The 22,262-nt window shown below is 41.0% G+C and overlaps 1 protein-coding gene across 5 annotated transcripts in view; it reads right to left on the reverse strand.

The window, feature by feature from the left end:
- Ncoa7 (nuclear receptor coactivator 7) overlaps positions 1 to 22,262 on the reverse strand; it is a 152,153-nt gene that overhangs the window by 43,384 nt on the left and 86,507 nt on the right. For 4 of the 5 annotated variants that reach the window (XM_032894861.1, XM_032894859.1, XM_032894858.1 and 1 more), the window contains 7 exons: positions 15,993 to 16,072; positions 13,277 to 13,384; positions 10,835 to 10,948; positions 9,590 to 9,715; positions 8,022 to 8,206; positions 4,775 to 5,817; positions 3,643 to 3,811 (listed from right to left, as the gene is read on the reverse strand). In XM_032894861.1, coding sequence (XP_032750752.1) covers positions 3,643 to 3,811; positions 4,775 to 5,817; positions 8,022 to 8,206; positions 9,590 to 9,715; positions 10,835 to 10,948; positions 13,277 to 13,384; positions 15,993 to 16,031 — 1,784 coding nt within the window. In that variant the 5' untranslated portion in view covers positions 16,032 to 16,072. The remainder of the gene's footprint in view (positions 1 to 3,642; positions 3,812 to 4,774; positions 5,818 to 8,021; positions 8,207 to 9,589; positions 9,716 to 10,834; positions 10,949 to 13,276; positions 13,385 to 15,992; positions 16,073 to 22,262) is intronic. The other variant, XM_032894862.1, reaches the window with a different exon arrangement.

A 22,262-nucleotide genomic window follows, 5' to 3' on the forward strand; every position in this document is an offset into this window, starting at 1 on the left:
TCAATGGGAGAGTAGCTACTGCGTGTCCCATATGCTTTCCTTTACCCTCCCTAATCCAGGTCTAAGTAAATGGAGGGTTGAACTGGTGGGGCTAAGAGTGGGCATCCTATTTTAGATGTTCAAAGGAACATTTTGTAAGAGACATGTCAGCCATAATAATCTGCTACAATTCATATATTGCAATTATATCAAGATACAAACACTTCAGATAAGGAATTCCCAATTTAAATCAGACTACCGACAGAGTGAAGTTATTCACCGCCTTCATGGTTTAACTAGGTCCAAGAGTCAGAGAAAGAGAGCTGGGATCTTGTAGGTGTATAAACTAAAATCTGAAAATTCACAAATATCCCAAGCACACCCTCGCCATCCTCAGATTACTCAAGAGAAGTAGCTGACTTTGCAAAATGTAATGGAGACAGAGACCGGTTAGAGTTGTTGGGTACTTAACCCACAGGAGAATCTGAGTGTGCTTGAAGCAGTGTTTTCTGACTGAGCATGAAGGAGCTGCCAGTCTTCCTGGAGTCATGGAGATCTTAGATCTATTGAAAACTTCTACCAAGGATTAAGACCATTATGTTTTGGGCAGTTTTAAATTAAAATAATTAAATTCTCCAAGTTCTAATGCTTATGATTTAGTAAGAGTTGGTACAGAAAACAAAAGTAAAATCTCCCAGTCATACAAAAGAAATAACCAGAGATTATGCTGGGAGTTGTGTGACTGTTTTCTTACTTACAAACTATTCCTTTATTGATGGAGCTAAGTGAGTCCCAACACACTGCACAGGAACAAGAGGTGGATTTAGGAGGATTAATTTATTAGTAAAAATTACAAAGAAGGGAAAATCTAATATCTAGTTAAGGAGTACTAGGAACAATAGGAAAGTACAGTGATGTATATACTTGACACGTATTGTCAACCTCAAAATATTTCCCTGTAACCAGGAGCACTGGGGCAGTGGATGAGTCGAAGTGACATATCTTGAAGAATATGATGTCATATCTTAAGACGCATGAGAAGACAATGTGATCTAGAAAGGCAGCATCAGTTAGTGTGACTCAACACTACAGTTGACACCCCCGCCCTCAATAGACGAATGGATGTACTCAGCAGAGGGCTGATGAAGGAATCCGGAGTTCATCAGCGGAATGAGAAGGCACTTCATGGCACTCCTTAGTGCCTCATGAAGTTCTTCAGATGAGCTTAAGTTCAATAATTCTATAAATTGTCATTAAAATAAATTTGCTTTTCATACTATGCCCTAGGAAGTCTTGGTGAGACATAACTATTGGGCCACTCCATCTGTTCTCTCTTAGTTTAAAATGTGAATTTATTTAGGGCCAGTGACGCACTGAAATACAAAAGGGAATGATTATGAGGAAATTCCCCAATATTTATCACAAAAGCTTTCATAATTAACAAATGCAACATGTCCCCAAGACAATATTTGGTTAATTAATAATGAATTCAAGAAACAAAACTATTTGCTACTCAAAGACAAGTAAACCAAATCAATATACAGTGTGATGAAATTCAACAAATGACCTCCATTAAGAAGCTTGCAAAACCACTTGTGGAAGAGGTCCAAGAAAAGTACTGTTTTCAGCATTAAAACTGTATCCAAGTTAATGAATGACAGAAAACATAATTACATGTGGGATTGCTAAATTATTCTATAAGAGCCCATGGTATATGCAGTTCCATTCTGAAAGAAACTCAATTTCCAAATACTATAATACATTTTTTTCTTAGAAAAAGAAAACTCTGTGTGTGTGTGTGTGTGTGTGTTTGTGTGTAATCGGCCAATCTCTCAATATGTCTTCTTCTCCTCTCCTCCACCAAATGAAGTCTATACAACCAACAAATGTGGCTGAAAAAATCAGTGCTATTTCTTCCCTAGCTATAAAATCATGAAGGGGCCAAATCTTTTCAGATGCGGATCTATTGCAATAATCTACTCCTGGGAGACCAGTTTATTCCAGAGCGTCAGAAGTCAACATTTCTCCTGATATAGCACATTTAAATAATGGTAGGAAATGGACATGCCCGTTCATTCCCCAGAGCCCTACTTCAAAACTTCCATGAGCTCCCAGGAGTTGCATGCATGGTTAGAGGGTACATCACATAAAAACAGAACAGACTATGTTTATTGCCCTTATTAATGTAGGTTTGTACCTAAGAGAAAGAGGAGATATTAGCAAATTTATTCATTACAATCCTATTATTTCATATTAAACTGTAATTTATGAAAATGAGGCGCGTCTCCTGGTCAGAATTACCACCGTAGGCAATAATCATCTGGAGAGCGTGGCCTTGCTTGGTGTCTCACTTGGCTTTGTGAGAATTCATGGTACAGAAGGTTGATGAGTTCTATCTTCTAATCAAATGCCTGTCCAAACGATGATGCTGGTGACTAGTCAGGAAAAGCTGTGTGGCTTTCAGAGTTAAAATTAAGTCCTTTGTAAGTCTTTATTCTCTCTTAGTGTTTTTATTCCAACACATATATATCAATTTCTAAAAAGCTAATTTTCTTTTAAAACTCCTATTTTATATTCTGTAAACAGATCGTTTGTAGTACACTGCTCAAGAAAGCTATGCCACTATTGTCTGTCCCCAAACCAATAAAATCTCTTCTTTGGTAATATGCTTATACAAAACTCTGCCTGCATCCTCATGTTCGATGTAGAACTGATTCGTTAACAGTCAGGATGTGGCATCAACCTACGTGTAGTATGGTGGCACAAGCACAGAAGACTCTTACTTGGCCGTAAGTCAATGCAGGCCTGTGATCTACAGCAACACGGGTGAGTCTAGAGGATTTCGTGAAATACACCAGGCAAGGAAAGCCAGCGTTCATACTTACCTGTGTGGGCAGGTATGAGCAGAAATGAGACCTTAGAAATGACAAGTTCAGTCAGATAGAAGGAGATCGTTCTGGAGTTCTCTAGCACGGTGAGGCAATGAGAAATTATAACAATATATTCTTTATCTAGAAACTGCCACATGGGGGGGAATTTGTGAACCCTCCCTCCAAAGAGAAATGATAAATGTTTGTGGGGATGGATATGCTAATTATTAGGTTTGATCTTTGTAGACTGTTACACACATGTATAAATATCATATTCATAAATATATACATATATAATTAATACCAGTTTAAAAATAATGATCCCCCAAACAAATAAAAGCATTAAATCTCCTTAAAGCCATGTAGCCCCACTATCTATCCTAGGCACCACGGATCAGTTCTGTTGCTGCCGAGTCAAACAATCCCTTCAGAAGGCCCTAGAATCCTCAGTTCTCTCCCGTGGAAGCACACTGAAAATGACCACCGATACTGTCTCTTTACTACACTTCAAGAGCTTGGATCAGCTCTAGCTTGCTCCTTTACCCCACCAACGAGCATGTCCAATTTCAGATGTTTGAGAGTATTTGCATCTTCCTTCGTTTGAAAATCAACTTTGCGGTTGTGTTCGAAATGACCATTTCTAAAAGATAACCGGTATGTACTCTTCAAGAAGCTTTAAAAAAGCTAAAATGAAGAAAACACTCTTACTCAAGAATAAAATCAACTATTTAAAGACAAACAATCCCCAGGCAGCTGGAATTGGGGCAATGAGTACTATTTCAGCTCTGCTCACCTCTCCCGGGGAACAGCAAACCAGTATTCAGGCTGCTTTCTCCTCTTGCCGTACTGCTGGACCATGGTGGTGGTGTGACTGGCAAAGGATTTTCTCATTGGCTTTCCCACTTTGATGCACAGAAACATGGGTGGGGTCTTACTCTTTTCTTCTTTTGAGGGAAGTATATCTAAATCACATATGAGAAAGCATTCCTCAACCCACATAACATCGGTAACAGTTAAAGTTCTCAGCTTATAAAGGGTCTGGCCACACGTGGGAGCAGGATTCAGCGACATAGTATTAGACCTAATGAACCATCAGACTTTCTTTGGCACACGAGGACAACACTCTTGCATATTTCAGGTTAGCACGTGTCATATGGCATGCTGCACACTGAAAGTGAGCATAAGCGCCAGTGCAGGTCAAACAGTGTAACACTACAGTGCAATTTGGTTTGGAACTGAAATCTCTCAAAAACATTTTTGGCCAGGCATGGTGACATGCACTTTTAATCCCAACCTCTGGGAGGCAGAGGCAGGGGGATTTCTGTGAGTTGCCACCAGTTAGCCTTGGTATATAGAACAAGTTGTACCAAGGGTATATACTGAGACCTCCTCTCCTCTCCTCTCCTCTCCTCTCCTCCTCTCTCCTCTCCTCTCCTCTCCTCTCCTCTCCTCTCCTCTCCTCTCCTCCCCTCTCCCTCCTCCCCTCCCCCTCCCCTCCCTCCCCTCCCCCCTCCCGTCCCTCCCCTCTCGTCCTTCTTCTCTCCCTCCCCTCCTATACCTTCCCCACACACATATATGGTTTCAACTTTTTAAATTTAGGCATGCAAGATAAGAAAAAAGAAAATTATTTGAAAGAGTTAAACACTTCTGAAATAGAAATCTATATTTACTTCGAGTTCTAAATAGATACTATGTTTTATAAATTTGTTTTCCTCAGTCATTAATGCTCAGTGACAGTCTGCGTCAGTAAATAAAGTGGACCATAACCAAAGACACAGGGCTTCCATGTGCATATATGTAGCCATACACGGGAACTCATATACAGACACACATACAGACAGATAATCATGCTATACACACACATATACACACATACACCAAACAAACCATCCAACCGAAACCCAGCCAACTAAACAACATCTTACCTTCGATGGGTACCTGAATTCTCTTTAGCAGCCATAACTGGATCTCAGATCTATTATCCATCTGTGCACCCTGACAGAGCTTGTCTAGAGATGATTCCAAAGAGTCCAGAGCCTCCTTATTGTTAGTTACAGTTTCCTCTGCACTAGGATGTAGCTTTGGGGGCGGAGTTTCTCCCCCTTTTACACAGAGTGTACCTGGCTCTTTGTGGCTCTCAGGTGGGGAATCACCTGCTTGAGGAAGTGAGCTGCTAAGTGTGATGTCTATTCCGTCTGGCTCAATACTTTTGCGTTCACTGAGCTCTGACTTCAGCACATTTTCTGACAGCTGTGAGCCTTCCTTGTTTTTATTTAGGTAGAATTCAATGAGTTTAACTTTATCTAGGTCTTCATGTATACTGAGCGTACTTTCCCTCCAGTTTTCTGGGGATCCAGACTGTTTGTCGACTTCTGGCGCTTCGTCTTGCTTCTCACCCGTTTCTAAATCTAGGGCCCCCTTCAGTTCGGCATCGCTCTCTGTTCCCGTAACGGCTGGGGCTGACTGCACCTCCCCTTTCTTTGCAGACATGATTGTTTGTGGTGCATCCTTCTTTCGGTCATAAGGAAGGCATTCTTTCCTGGCATCTCCTTTGTCCACGCCACTCCCAGGTTGAGAGGAAAGTTCTTCCAAGTCAACAAAGTCCTCGTCTCCTAAAAGACGGCTTTCTTTGGCTGTAGGTTCTAAAGCAGCACACATGCTGGAAGATCCCTTACTGAGCTGAGTCACTGAGGGAAACTCACTGGCTGTTCCCCTGGAATACTCCAGATTCTTTAATTTCCAGGACTCGGAGTCGTCCGGGGGCTCCGTACGTGTGCGCATGCGTTCCGTTGACTCCTCAGGCGAGCCCACTGATTTGACGTCTAAAGCGAGGGTCCTCTCCCCATTCTGCTGCCGTTTTTCCTTGTTGATGGACTTGAACTTACTGAACGGATTGATATCCTTCTCCGAAGCCAGGTCTTCCCATTCTCCAGGCCTGTACAGAGGACAAACATCCCGAGGTAGGTCACTGTAGGGGCAGAAACGGTGGATGCACATGGAATGTTAAAAATAAAAGCAAAAATGAAGTGGAGGAAAGAAACAAAACGACACAAGCAAAACAAACCCAAAACATATCACAACTTAAATTTATGCTAAAAATGATTTCAAAATAAGGAAATTAAACTGACAGGTGGATTGCAAAATGAAATATAACTCAAGCAAAAAGACAGACAAATGAATGGGCCACATGAGTTGTACCTTCCAACGGATCACACAGATGCACTCAGATGTTACCTGAAAGATTCTTCAATACAAAATAAAGTTTCTGACATTTACCAAGGAAAGCACAAAGGAGAGATTTAGCATCAATGACTAAAATTCCTTAAGTCAAACGCTTCCCTTTTTATAAATCTGTATTGTTTCTTGCCTTAAAATTTGATTTCTCCAAAAAACCGTCTACTTGCAAAGGAGGCACAAAAGCTAACTTTCATTATTCCTGGAACAGCACTTTACAATTTGAGGTTCATCAAAGTAACTTTTACAGAAAAGTTCCTAAGATACTGCCTATGTTTCTTAAGGCATTTTAAAATTTACAGTAACAACAGTGTAACAACTGATTTATCAACTGAAACTTGATATCCCGAGATATAGCGAGTTCCTGCCCTCTAATAGGAGATGGTGAGAACTCAGATTTGCTAAGTATGTCCTTCCACGTTCAAAATCAATGCCCAGGACATTATATGTTTTAGTTGGGTTGGTAGTTTGCTAGTTTTTTGTTGTTCTGAGTTTGTAAGTTCGTTTTGTAACCCAGACTGGCTTTGAACTCACAGCCCTCCTTCCTGGACTATCCAGGTACAGGCTAGGATTACAGCCTGTACCACTACACTTGGTTAAGGAAAAGCACATTTTAGAATGGCTGGAACGTCTTGAGGGCCCTGTCTCTTCACCTAGAATACTAGCAGCATCTCTGCCGAGTTCATAGAGGTGCAAAACTTCTTTTCAAAGTGAATACTTTCAATTTCAGAATTAAGTATGCGTTCTTAAAGGGCTAGATGGTTTTCAAGCAGGACTTTATCCATTCTAGCTTTAAAAGAAACGATCATGCCAATAAAATACTTAGAACTCGGAACACTTGGCACTTTCCAAGCAGTTTTGAATTTAAACAAAGACTGGAGTTACTTTATGAAGTATTTGCATGGAAAACTCAGGCCTTTCCCAATAGGAAATGAAACCCCATATAAGCGCTATGCTCTACTAAATGGCTTAAGAGCTTTAATTCATCCCTCAATTTAATAAGTATTCATAGGGGCCTGTGTTAAAATATGGCAGTGGCTGTGCGTTTGTTCTGTAGGAATGTGAATACACGAAGTGGGCTAACCGACCCCAGAAAATGCTGGAGGATACTTTGATCTCACAGTTAAATAACAGATCATCCTCTCGTATTGCAACTTGAAATTGCATTTGGCAGACTAAAGACTGAGGTGTCCTGCAGAGAAAAGAACTCTGCTCTTCACATCCTTGAGCAACAAGTCAGAGTTTCTCCCGCAGACATCCAAGCTCTTTGACTTCTCCGCTCTCATGAGGAAAGACACCTGCACCCCAGTTAGCCTCCCACCTAAGGTGGCCCACTCCTCCATTCTCCTTCCTTTTCCCCAGTCCAGGCTGCCAGTTGCCCAAGCCAGACTGATTTAAGCATAAGCTGTGTATGCTCACAGCCAAAACCAAGCATTGCTGCGGAAAGGATCCAATGGTGGCAACTGGTTCCTGTTAATTAATATCGTTTCTAGATTTAACCAGGCAACTCACAGGGAATCAATAATCCTCACAGTTGTCCCTTTCCTACTTTCTGTGGCAGCTGCACCCTCACCTCAAAATGTAGTCACCCCTTACACCCCTTTCTCCCCCCTCTCATCCATCTCCTCTGTCTCCTGTCCCCTCCTTCCCTGTCCCTCTCCCTCTCCCTTTTCCTCTCCCTCCCCGTCCCTCTTCTGACTGACTTTAAGTAGATATTTTTTCCTTCACTATTTGGAAAACTTTACTAAGTTTTCTTAATCATTTCTATTTCCCATTTTTCGATTTTTCAGCTTCACAGCACTAAATCTCCATCTCTTGCTTTCCCTCTAGATAGGCCCTTCCTTCTACAATGCCCGGGCTTCTACAAATACCCTCACTTTGAGATTCCACGTAAAGGACTCTCTAGCCCCTCGTCCAAAAAGAAGACGTGGCCCTTACGATGGCAGAGCGTCCTTGATCTTCATGTGGGAAATGTCGTTGTACAGGGCAATGGAGACCACCTCTTCCATGGGACAGATGAGGCCATACTCTTCGCACCCGTTTTCAATCACCAAGGGGTCGGACTTATGAGGGTCAAACATGATGTTGTTAGGAGTGACAATCATGACACCCCCAACCACACCCTGCAAAGGAAGGAACAGAAGGTATGACTTGGGATAGGAAGGTATTCCCCAGGTATCACAGAGCCTTAATAATGGGAGCCACAGTCTCCTCCGTGGCTAGCAAACCTAGCAAACAATGCTGGCGGCTGGGGAGCCCTCAGAGCAGTGACAGCTCCCTGTTGCTCACACAGCGGCGGCTGGATGACTGTGTTGAGATCTTGCCTCATACACTCATGCCTCCCAGGTCCCCATTTCTCTATGAGAAAGACAACAGACTGTCCCAAGCCCACTGATGACCAACAACATGCTGCTTTACAGTGCACACAGCAAGACATGGCCGTGTTTCCAGCGTGTGGCTCGCATGTGCAGTGCTGAAGGAGAATCAGAATCACGCTGCCAATGAACAGTCCCAGTATTTTTGTCTAACACAATCGCAAGTCTCATCTCCAGCAAAATCCAATACAAACAGCAACAGGGAAGACTTGCAGGTCTGATTAGTACAGCTGTGTTGTGGAAATTAGTCACTCGTCTCTAGAGCCTCAAGTCTGGAACTTTCTCAGGCTACACTGAAGTCCCCTGTTGATCAGCAACACAGTATCAATGAGGGACCACAGGAGACTCCCAGGGGCCAAGCCAATTGATGCCTTTGCTGAGTCTTGTAATTATCTCTGGGAATTGTGTGCACTTTAGGATTATTTTCCCCCAAAAGTTTCTCTGCTGTTTGTAATCTGATACAAATTTCAAATCTAAGCACAAAACATCAATATAGACCTTTCTTCAGAAGGTCACAAAAAGTTGGATTCCTTTTGTAAACATCAATGACCAGAAAAATAAAAGCAAGATGCAGCTGAAGAAATGTTGAATACTAACATTACCAGCATCAACACTAACTTGACAACTTCCATTCCTTAGATTAGAAGTAAAATCACTGCAAGAATCATGTCCTTTAAGTATCGCATCCCACTGTTAAATTTTAGTATCATTCTTAACTTACAGAGGGGAAAAGTATACAACAAGGATACCCAAGGACCTTCCCTCACATCTCATATCCAGCAAGTGGTAAGAGTTAGAATTTAAATCCTGCAATGATTTGCTGTTAAACTCAGACCATCTCCCTAAAAATTTACAGGTCAAAAGCTTAAAAAAAAAAAAAAAGAAAGAAAGAAAAGAAAAGAAAGTCAAATCCAAAATCATAAGACACCAGGTTTCTATTTAACGAATGTATTCATTTTAGTAGGTAAAGGCCAAGCAACCAGCAAGAAAAGTCAATGAATGTTTGTCGAATTGTGCGCTGCGGCTGTGGTGTGGGTAAAACATTCTAAGGGAGCTTCCTATCTAGCAACGAGCCATCTTGTTTAGTTTCTGCAGGTTCCCTGAGCGGAAAGCAATCACAGTGGCAGATACCTTTCCATCAGTGAAGTAGCGACAGTTCATTTTGAGGAATTTTACAACGCCTGGCTCGTCCTCTTCAGAAGTGGATGATAAGACCCTCTCGATGGGTTTTAAGGCCTTTCTTGCTAAGTCTGCATCCTATGAAAGCAAAAATGTCCAAAATTAAGGGAAAAAAAATCATCTTGCAAAACACATTACACCATAAGTATGCTATCTCCACTTCTCCTTGAACATTCGAAAGGAAAATGACACATATCCTTCAAAAATACCACAAATTATTTATTTTTTGTTTTCAAATGTTTCTCTACTATTTGTAATCTGATATAAATTCTTGACTATAAAAACAGAATGTTGGGGTTGGGGATTTAGCTCAGTGGTAGAGCGCTTGCCTAGCAAGCGCAAGGCCCTGGGTTCAGTCCCCAGCTCCGAAAAAAAAAGAAAAAAGAAAAAAAAAACAAAAAACAAAAAACATAAAACAGAATGTTAATACTTCTCTTTAGAAGTTCACTAAAAACTGGATTACTTTTGTAAACACCAACAATCAGATAACTAAAATCATTACACAGCTGAAGTAATTTTTAATGCTAACGTCACCAGCTTCAACCCAAGCTGAAAACATTTATTCCCTAAATTAGAGGTAAGATTGATAAGTATCCCAATCAAACTAAGATTGAAAAGTATATGTAAGCCCATAAAACTGTTTCATTAAATGCTTTTGAAAATATCCAAAATGGAAGAATTCATTGCAGATTACGGACTCCAATTCCCTAGGGAAAAGCACGATGTACTCACTTAATTGGGGAGCTAGCATCCTGTTTTTGTAAGGGGTCTGAACCTGTGGGTAGTCAGTCACCCACTTTGGGAATTGAAGGACCCTTTCACGGGGGTCACATAAGACCATCAGAAAACGCGGGTATTTATATTATGATTCATAACGGTAGCAAAATTACAGTTATGAAGTAGCAACAAAATAATCTCATGGTTGGGGCTCACCACAACACGAGGAGCTCTTTTAAAGGATCACAGCATTGGGAAGGCTGAGAACCCCTGCTTTTGCACACAGCATGCACTTTATCTCTGAGACCTTTGGTAAAAAGCTATGTTGAGATAGGATGCATTCTCTCAACTGACAGCAACTTTCCTGACCCCACCACCTAACAGACGTTTTCAGATGTGATCTTTTAAGAACACAGTGTACTGATTTCCACAGCTAATCCTAGGCACGAAGTCCAGCATGGAAGACGCTAGCATACATACAGGCAGCTTGTCATACTCCGCATCTGACGATGATGGGGACACAGTAGCACCAGGGGTGGATGACGAGAGCCGTAAGGTACTAGAAGGGATGTTGGCATCTGGCACGAACAGAACCTGGGAACAAGAAAGCATGGCTGAGTGAGGGCCTATGTCAAACAATCCCTGAGCTCATACGTAGAGAGCTCACACCTTTGTACATCGCACTGCAAAACAGGCTGACTTCTGAACTAGTACTGTGAGACCATATTTCAATATTCTTTCAACCAAACAGCAACACTTGGGCAGGGAATCAAATATAATCTTAAAATAAACACTTCTGCTGTTATTGACAGAATTTGAGGCCAATCATTTAACAACTGATCACAGACCAACAGTTTTTAACATTTCTACTTTCAGAATTAGCTATTTAACCCTCACTTCAGAGAGCTGGCAAGATGGCTCAGTGTTAGAGGTCCAAAGCCGATCACCTGAGAAACCCGAGAAAAAGCCAGATGCAGCAGAAGCACAGGGAAGCTCGCAGACCAGCTAACCTTGAACACCAGCTGAGTACCAGAGACAAGACTGATGCTGCCTCATCCACAGATCAGAACTGCCCCCAAAAGTTTTCCACCACGCTGACTCGTGTGTGCACTTACACACCTACACACACTCAGAGGGTGGGGGACAAATCTGCATTTAAATCCAGAAAAAAAAGAGCTAAAACCAGAAAATCCATTAAGATAGGGGTGAGAAAAATCTTAAGTCAAGGGATTTAAGATGATGAATGACGACTGGATACTACTGAAAATACATGCCACACAATTATTAAACACCTATCGAGAGGTTGACCAAAAGCACCTCTGAGTGACCATAAAGCAACACAAAGAGGAACATCTTTTTATTGTGTATGAGGAAACCAAGCTGTGTCTTGGGGGTGTGAGTACTCTCCTCCAGAGTCATGCTGAACCATACAGCCTCCATGATGTGCTCACCACACTGTCTGTATCAGTTAATGGCAACTGCCAAGGCCTTGAGTTCTATGAGATCCATTCACAAGTGATTCTAGTGGTGTGGTCTTATTACATAATGGCTGAATTTATTCTATGTAGTTAAACTAGAGGAATGGATGTCTCTGAACTCGGGGAAAGCGTCAGGCAACACAGTAGGCGACAGCAAGTGAGAAAGCTGGGAAGCTGGTTGGGCTTCTTCAGTGGAATTGGGCCTTGGCCATGGGCTGGGGAGAGGTTTTCTTCCCGTGTTTTGTTCCAATACAAAACAAGTGGAGATTTGAGGTATCGATATTCTTTATCATAAAACAAATTGGCTCTTTAACCTAGAGAAAATTAAGTACATATTGCCAAGGTGTCTTATAAGGAGGAGAAGATTTTTAAGTGAATATTCACAGGAACTTAAAAGAGTGTAAAAGTGCATTCATTGTACATTAAACCCCATTGGGAACACGTAAGAAAGCAGTCTAAGCCAGAGCTTCCTGAGAGGCACTGTATGTCTCAGCCATTTTTTAACAAAGCTATTCTGTTCCTATTATTTGCTGTTTGAAGCAACAAGTCCAGGGTAAGATTTTAGTTCATATGACGAGAGCGTCCCCATCCCCGCCATCGTCAAAGCCAGCCTAGTTCTTCTCCACCTCAAGGTGATCAGCAAACCAACCTCAGAAGGATAACTCTTAAATTTTCTGGAGACAGAGTGAACCAAACTGGCTCTGATTGATGAGATCCACTAGCGAAATAGAACTGGATATCCAGCGATTCTGTGGACAAGGCTTCACTTGACCTTAGAGATGCACTTTCAATGACTGAGCCATGAACAGATCGTTGAAGGTACTTTTGTAGTAAAAAGTTAAAGAGCAGCTAAACATGGCGTCCTGTACTGAGCTCGGAGAGCGTCCTGTGGCAAACTAAAGAGGGAGGAAGACTGCTCATTTGTCAGCTTACGATGCTGACCGAAGTTACTAGAACCCTGAAGCGCAATGCAGGTCACTTTTCTCATGACGACCTTTCTCAGTGTCTTTCTTTTACTTCGGAAGGTGGACAATTATGGTACAAATTAAGACATAAAAAAAAAAAAACCCAAATTTATTTCTAAATTAAAATACGATGATATCCATGCTTTCTAAATTGAACTTGTAAATCAGAGTAAAATATTGTAACAAAATATTGTATTATTACATTTGACAGGAAAAAAAAGTGTTTATTAATTTAAAACTCTTGATGCCCCTATAGACACTTCCTAAGTTGAAGACAGTGGTGATAAATGAATGGATCAAAACCCATCTCTGAGTTCTTCATCAGAACTAAGGCGCCTTCAGAACTCTTGGCTCTGAGGGAGAGGAATGATTTGTCACTAAAGACAGTTCTGTGGCACCAATACTAAGTCACTTACTATGGTAACAAAAATACGAAGGCAAAACTTCTAAAAGTAATCTTCAACATAAAAAATAATTACCTGGCCTGGAACAATAGTATGTGTGAAGAGTTTATTCAATTCCACTAATCTATTAGGAGTGACATTAAACTTCAGTGCAACAGAGTTGAGGGTGTCCTGGCTTCCGGCCTGCAGGAGTGAAATGAACAAGTGTCAGAGTATGTGAGGCAAAGCCAAACCAAAACAAACAAACAACAAACAGATACAAAGCATCGCCGTGGTCATGACAGCAGTGAACGAAACATAGCAGCTCTGTCCAAATGTACCATGAAAAGGGGCAGCAATTACATTTTCCTGTTTCTGTCCTTCCTTGTGAGTGACTGTTTTATGGCGCCGTTGCGTTTTGGTTTTATATTGTGACAAACATGCACTTCAGCCTGAAATCCACCAGGCAGCCCAATTTTGCCTCAAGTTTGCAACAGCCCTTGTGCCTCAGCTGCCCAAGTATTGAGATTTCAGGTGTGATTACTGTGCCTGTCTTATTTATAATACTTAATAAAACTATACACAAAAGCATCGTAGCTGCAGCTCATTTCTGGACTCCCTCATTTTCTGCTGTTACTGAACACTAATACAGTTCTAACTTTCCTTTGGCAAAACTTAGGTGTATTATTTTATATGAGAAAACTCATCCACCCTAAGGATTTTCAGGCTTTAGCATCACCATAAAACATAGACTGAGAACCCGCACCCTAGAACCGGTCTGATACTGTTGCTTACTGGCCGTATGGCTTTACATGGTCAATCTAAAACAAGGATTTATCAGAAAAACACAGTCACTGAAGAGCAACAACATTTAGCTTCTTCTAAGAAGTCGCTATTTCACAGTGAATCTAAATAGAACTATAAGTGCGTGCTCATATAGTGTGCCATCTCCAATACGTGGAACACAGCTGCTGGGCTCTAGGAACTTGGAGTGCAATGACAAAGTCCAGTTCGTGGCACACAGAGTGAGGCTCCAGTACCCAACCCCTGTGTTGCACTATCATCCATAGATTCAAGGGTGTGGAACACATCCTGGCGTGGGCTGAGAATACAACAGGAAAGGGGTCTAGTATCTCCCCTGAATGAGAGAATTAAGGCAGAAGATAGACTTTAAACCAAGCATATCAGTGAGCAGTATTGAATGCTACAGTATATTTGTGTATACTGTGAACTGGAAGATTGTGTTATTTACTGGAGAAAACCTATTTCTGGTTGTGGTACGGCTCAGCCCTAGCATATACCCTTCAATCAGAGATTTCTGTTTATTGTAAACAGGATAAAATAAAGTCAACCATAGGTCAAGAGGTGGAGTAAGCGACCAGTTGGCAGGGAGTGAACATTGGACAAAACCATAGAGAGTGAGAAGTCAGGAAGACGGATGGAGAGACGTTCAGAAAGTAGTAAGGAGGGACGGACAGTCTGAGGGGTTTTTGAGCATGAGGAAGGAGAGCTTCTTCTGGGGACACTGGCTGAGGAGGAAGGTCAGCTGGTCTTTCTCTGCCCATGAGAGTTAGCAGGCTTTCACTCTGTCATCAGGCTCCCAATCTTTATTGGTAAAATCGAATGCTTGGATTTTGTTTTTTAAAAAAAGTAGCAGTTAAAATGACTTATTGATAAATGAGAGAAAAAGAACCTGATCTGGACTTTCTGGATGGTGAGAAGAGGTGGGAGTGGCCATGGAGAATAGCAAAGGCATATCTAAGATGGCCTGGCTTATGGAAATACTTGGACCATGAAGCTATTGCTTTTTGGAAAAGGATCAAGCAGAGAGAAGATCTAAGTGCATATGTTAAGCAGCCATAGACTGATGCCCTTGGATCTTAGAGAGGTCTGGGATATCGCCTACGATTGGTAGTCTTGGGCAGTCTGAAGACAATTCATTGTTCATCTACTGGAGCAAAGCTGAGTGCAACCTGAACTGAAAATTCCTTCTCTGTTGAGAAAGGTCATCTCGTTAAAGCAGGTTCTAGCAGGGTGCATGAGGTGGGTCCCTTCATGGCCTTCCAGATGATCCTAAGCAAGGTCGATGATTAGTAGAGTGACAGACATTGTAGCCAGAGAGAAAACATGGATTGATCTTATGTACTGTGTATTCAGATGCTGAACTCTATACCCCAAGATTCTGACAGTGGGCATTATATTGACCAATGTGCTGTCAAGAATGACCTCTAATAATCTCTGACTGGTAAATAAAAGGCTAGAGCCCGTGACTGGGAGGGGAGAGAGGAAGGCGGAACTTTAGCTTGAGTGAGGGAATCTGAGGAGAGATCACAAGGAGAGAAAAGGGAAAAGGAAAGGAGAGGAAGGAGGTCACCATGAGGTAGGAGGAACCATGAGAATGGACCATGAACATGTGGCCATGAAAACCTCACCCTGAGAACTCACATGGGACAAGGCAAGACTCAGCTGCTGAGTTGTTCAAGTAACGGGGCATTTATTTGGTTATTAATAGATTAGTTGGGTGAGAATAGTTCAGAGCCTACCCAGCACAGTGCTAGTAGCTTGTTAATAAAATCTCATGCCTCTGTGTTACTCGGGAGTTAAATGGGATGGAGTGCGTCAGAACGTCCCTTCCCACATAAAATTACTACAACAGAGGGAAAAAGGCACGACCTAAAATGGTTCTTGAGAAACTACATTATGTGATGGGTATTCAAGAAGAGTATAGTGAAGATCCAAAGTTAGTCAACGGAAGAGTGTGCTTACATCACACAGCACCGGTGATCACTCCAGCCACCCTGATCATACTTACAGTATATTCCAAGGTACCCTGGGGCTTCTGTACCACCATCTTCTTCTCTTTCTTATCATGACTTTTGCTTTGATTGTCATCTGAAGAAGAAATCATATACGCCTATGAATTTTGAGGAATTGAATACAGAACACATGTACATTATATGAAAATCCACAAATTAATATAAGAAATAATATCAGTAGGAAAATAGGCACTAAGTAGAAATGGAATGCACTCATCAAGTATACTACCTCTGTGATCACCAGAATAAATGATGTAACCAAAATAATAGAAACGAAACAAGGTAAAGCTTCCAGTTGTTAAAATATTGGTTTAAATGGGAATATCTAATAGAATGAGGTTGCAGCAAAACTAGTATAATCACTATATAAACTACACATAATGCTAATAACTTTAGCCTATTAGAAAGTGCTTTCATTTATGTAGCAACAACTTTAGGATGCTCATTCTCTGATTAAGTTATCCTTCTTCTAAGAATTTAAGAGGACAAACTCAAAAAAGAAATAGTAAACACATATTTTAAAAATACTATTTCTAACGTAAACATTGGAGAACCATAATTCCAACAACAGATTGGAGTGGACCATAGCTCTTTTTGTTTTTCAGTTTTGATTTGTTTTATTACTTTGAGATAGGTTCTAGAGAACCGTGTATTAGGACTGAACGTTTTATGTCGCTAAGGATGACTTTGAACTCCTGATCTTCCTGTCACCATCTCTGACACCCTGGAGTCACAGGTAAGCACCACCACATGTATTTTATGCCATGCTGAGGGGTGAACCAGGTTTTAGGCATGGTAGGCAGGTGCACTAATAACTAAGATACTTCCCAGATTACTTCTCTGTTATTATACGTCAATCGATCTGCTACTTCCTGCTTCGTATGACCTCACTTGTTATAGTTAACTACAGGTTGTATATGTGTGAGCGATTAAACACACAGATGCACAGGGTCTCCTGTGAGGAAAGCAGTTTATATATACCACAGCAGTCCTCTTGAGGATGTTCATCACTGTATTCTCTGAGGCAAGCATGGGTGGAAAGTGAGTAAACGTGGTAGCTGTGCTCGGGGATTCCAAGGTAGTCATTAGAAATACCTTCCAGTTTCTGCCTGTGCCCTGAGGAAACAACTGAGAGCAGAGGTAAGACCAACTCTTCTACTCTGAGCGACTTACCTGGAGGGCTGAGGACACCCAAACCCAGGAACAGTCTAGGACTATTTCCTGTTTCTAGTTTCTGCCTGTGCCTGGAGCAGGACTGGTCCAACAGTTCTCTGTGCCCAAATCCCATGGGGGAGAGAGCTGGACTCTCAGAAGTGCAGGAATTCCTGAGCGCTCCAGGAAAGACAACTACTTATGCTCACATTCCTGGCCCAAGAGGAACCCACCTAGTGACCTCTGTGCCTTCTGGGGACAGGAAACTAGGAATACTCAGGGGCAGGACCGTTCCAGTTTCTGCCTGTATCCAGAGCTGAAAGCTGGTCACCAGGCGTGCTAACACACCTGAGAGGAGAGGTTAAGACCAACTCTACTGCTCTGAGCAACCTGCTTGGATCCCTTAGGACACACAAACCCAGGAGCAGTCTGGGACATAACCCTTCTGGTTTCTGCTTGTACCCAGAGCTGAAGCAGTCCCCACAGCTCTCTGTACCCAGATCTTGCTGAAAGAAAACAGGTCTATAGGAGTGCTGACACACAGGCTTACAGGAGGGTAAAGCCACTGTTAGAAACAGTAAGACAAGCTAACAAGAGGCAAGGGCAGGCCCTAAGCAGCAGAAACCAAGGACACTTAACATCATCAGAGCCTAGTTCTCCCACCAAAGCAAATACTGGATATCCAAACACAACGAGAAAGCAATATTTGAATTTAAAATCACATATCATGATAATGATAGAGGATTTTAAGGACATAAATAAGTCCCTTAAGAAATACAGGACAACACAGGAGAAGCCCTTAAAGAAGAAACACAAAAATTCCTTAAAGAATTATAGGAAAACACACAAAAAACCAAACAAGTGAAGGAATTGAACAAAACCATGCAGGATTTAAAAATGTAAATAGAAACAATAAGGGAATCACAAAGGGAGACAACCCTGGAAATAGAAAACCTAGAAAAGAGATCAGGAGTCATAGAGTCAAGCATCACTAACAGAATACAAGAGATAGAAGAGAGAATCTCAGGGGCAAAAGATATCAGAGAAAACACAGACACAACCATCAAAGACAATGTACAACACAAAAAGCTCCTAACCCAAAACATCCAGGAAATCTAGGACATAATGAGATCAAACCTAAGGAAAATAGGTATAGAAGAAAGTGAAGACTCCCAAATTAAAGGGCCAGTAAATATCTTCAACAAAATTATAGAAGAAAACTTTCCTAATCTAAAGAAAGAGATGCCCATAAACACACAAGAAACCTATAGAACTTCAAATAGATTGGACCAGAAAAGAAATTCCTCCTGTCATATAATAGTCAAAACACCAAATGAACAAAATGAAGAAAGAATATTAAAAGCAAGAAGGTAAAAAGATCAAGTAAAAAGGCAGACCTATCAGAATTACACCAGACTTCTCACCAGAGACTATGAAAGCCTGAAGATTCTGGGCAGATGTCATACAGACCCTAAGAGAACACAAATGTCAGCCCAGGCTACTATATCCAGCAAAACTCTCAATTAACATAGGTGGAGAAACCAAGATATTCCATGACAAAACCAAATTTATACAATATCTTCACACAAATCCAGTTTTTCAAAGGATAATAGATGAAAAACTCCAACACAAGGAGGGAAACGACACCACAGAAAAAGCAAGAAAGTAATTTTCTTGTAACGAAACCAAAAGAGAGACACACAAACATAATCCCACTTCTAACAACAAAAATAACAGGAAACAACAGTCACTATTCCTTAATATCTCTTAACATCAATGGACTCAATTCCCCCAATAAAAGGACAGAGATTAACAGACTGGATATGTAAAGAGGACCCAGGATTTTGCTACATACAGGAAACACATCTCAGTGACAAAGATAGTCACTACCTCAGTAAAAAGTTGGAGTAGCCATTCTAATATCGAATAAAATCGACTTTCAATCAAAAGTTATCAAAAAAAAGATAAAGAAGGACACTTCATATTCATCAAAGAGAAAATCCACCAGGATAAACTCACAATCCTGAATATCTATGCTCCAAATGCAAGGGCACCTACGTTCATAAAAGAAACTTTACTAAAGCTCAAAGCACACAATGCACCTCACACAATAATAATGGGAGATTTCAACACCCCACTTTCATCAATGGATAAACCATGAAAACAGAAACTAAACAGAGAAACAGTTAAAGTAACCGAAGTTATGAGCCAAATGGATTTTAACATATCTATAGAATATTTAATCGTAAAACAAAAGAATACCTTTTTCCTCAGTGCCTCATGGTGCCTTTTCTAAAATTGACTATATAATCAGTCATAAAACAGGTCTCAACAGATACAAGAAGATTGAAATAATCCCATAAATCCTTCAATAACAACAAAAATGACAGAAAGCCCACATATACATGGAAGTTGAACAATGCTCTACTCAATGATAACTTGGTCAAGGAAGAAATAAAAATATTAAAGACTTTTTATAATTTAATGACAATGAATGCACAACATACCTAAACTTATGGGACACAATGAAAGCAATGCTAAGAGAAAAACTCATAGTTTTGAGTGCCTCCAAAAAGAAACTCGAGAGAGTATACATCAGCCGCTTGACAGCACACCTAAAAGCTCTAGAACAAAAAGAAGCAAACATACCCAAGAGGAATAGATGGCAGGAAATAATTAAACTCAGGGCTTAAATCAGCCAAGTAGAAACAAAAAGGACTATACAAAGAATCAACAGAACCAAAAGCTGGTTCTTTGAGAAAATCAACAAGATACAACAAGATAGATAAACCCTTAGTCAGACTAACCAAAGGGCACAGAGAATGTATCCAAATTAACAAAATCAGAAATGAAAAGGGAGACATAACAACAGAATCTGAGGAAATTAAAAAAAAAAATCATCAGATCCCACACACCTATGGTCACTTGCTCTTTGACAAAGGAGCTAAAACCATCCAGTAGAATAAAAGATAGCATTTTCAACAAATGGTACTGGTTCAATTGGAGGTCAGCATGTAGAAGAACGCATATGGATCCATTCTTATCACCCTGTACAGAGCTTAAAAGTGGATCAAAGACCTCACATCAAACCAGATACACTCAAATTAATAGAAGAAAAACAGGGAAGAGCCTCAAACACATGGGCGCTGGGGAAAACTTCTTGAACAGAACACCAATGTTTATGCTCTAAGATCAAGAATTGACAAATAGGACCTCGTAAAATTGCAAAGCTTCTGTAAGGCAAAGGACTGTCATTAGGACAAAACAGCAACCAACAGATTGGGAAAAGATCTTTACCAATCCTACATCCGATAGAGGGTTAATATCAAATATATGTAAAGAACTCCAGAAGTTAGACTTCAAAAAGCCAAATAAGCCTATTAAGAAATGGGCTACAGAGCTAAACAAAGAATCCTCAGCTGAGGAATATCGAATGGCTGAGAAACACCTAAAGAAATGTCCAACATCCTTAGTCATCAGGGAAATGCAAATCAAAACAACTCAGAAATTCCATCTCACTCCAGTCAGAATGACTAAGATCAAAAACTCAGGTGACAGCAAATGCTGGCAAGGATGTGGAGAAAGAGGAACACTCCTCCATTGTTGGTGGGATTGCAGTCTGGTACAACCATTCTGGAAATCAGTCTGTTGATTCCTAAGAAAACTGGATATAGTACTACCTGAGGACCCAGCTATACCTCTCTTGGGCATATACCCAAAAGATGCCCCAACATATAAGAAAGACACATGCTCCACTATGTTCATAGCAGCCTTATTTATAATAGCCAGAAGCTGGAAAGAACCCAGATGACCTTCAACAGAGGAATGGATAGAGAAAATGTGGTACATCTACACAATGGAGTACGACTCGGCTATCAAAAACAATGACTTCATGAAATTCATAGGCGAATCATGTCATCCCAAGTGAGGTAACCCAATTGCAAAAACCCACACATGGTATGCACTCCCTGATAAGTGGATATTAGCTCCAAAGCTTGAATCACCCAAGATATAATCCGCAGATCACATGAAGCTCAAGAAGAACGACCAAAGTGCAGATGCTTCAGTCCTTCTTAAAAAGAGAATAAAAATATTCATAGGAGGAGATATGGAGACAAAGTTTGGAGCAGAGACTGAAGGAATGGCCATTCAGAGCCTGCCCACATGGGGATCCATCGATATATATATATATATATATATATATATATATATATATATATATATATACACACACATATAGCCATCCAACCTAGACAATATTGATGAAGCAAGAAGTGCACGATGACAGGAGCCTGATACAGCTGTCTCCTGAGAGGCTCAGCCAGAGCCTGACAAATACAGAGGTGAATGCTAGCAGCAAACCATTGAACTGAGAATGGGGTCCCCATTGGAAGGAGTTAGAGGAAGGACTGAAGGAACTGGTGGCTTGCAACTCCATAAGAAAAACAATACGAACCAACCAGAGCTCACAGGAACTAAACCACCACCCAAAGAGTAGTGCTCCAGCTGGGCACCAATGGGAGGAGAAGCCCTTGTTCCTGCCAAAGCTGTAACCCCCTCCCCCAGTGTAGGGGAATGTCAGGGCAAGGAGGCAGGCAGTGGGGGTGATTGGGGAGGGGGAATACTATCATAGAAGAAGGGGGAGAGAGGATGGGTTAGGGGGCTTATGGATGGGAAACTGGGAAAGGGAGTATCATTTGAAATGTAAATAAAAAATATCCAATAAAAAAATAAATTAAAACGAAGTAACTAGCCAGAAGTACAGGGCCACAAATTCACACCAAGAGGAATAGGACAGACAAACCAGCACCATTCATACAGGTCTAAAACAGTTGTATAAAATTTTCAAGAACACATAAAAAAATTAACTCATCACACTGAATATAATTGAATGATGTGGCATGGGGGAGAAAAATGGCAGAGGAGAAAGAAGATATAAACAAACAAATAAATAAGAATGACCCTATCCCTGAACATCATAATTTCTAATAAATAAAAGAAATGGGAATAATTCAGACACCTACATCTAATGTTTTACAGACCCCACCCCCATCTCCAGAAATTACTTACTATTAGATCCCCTGTGCAAAAGATATAGGGGTCTGGGTGAGAAC

This window comes from Rattus rattus, chromosome 2 (genome assembly GCF_011064425.1).
Source record: "Rattus rattus isolate New Zealand chromosome 2, Rrattus_CSIRO_v1, whole genome shotgun sequence".
Classification (NCBI taxonomy): Eukaryota; Metazoa; Chordata; class Mammalia; order Rodentia; family Muridae; genus Rattus; species Rattus rattus.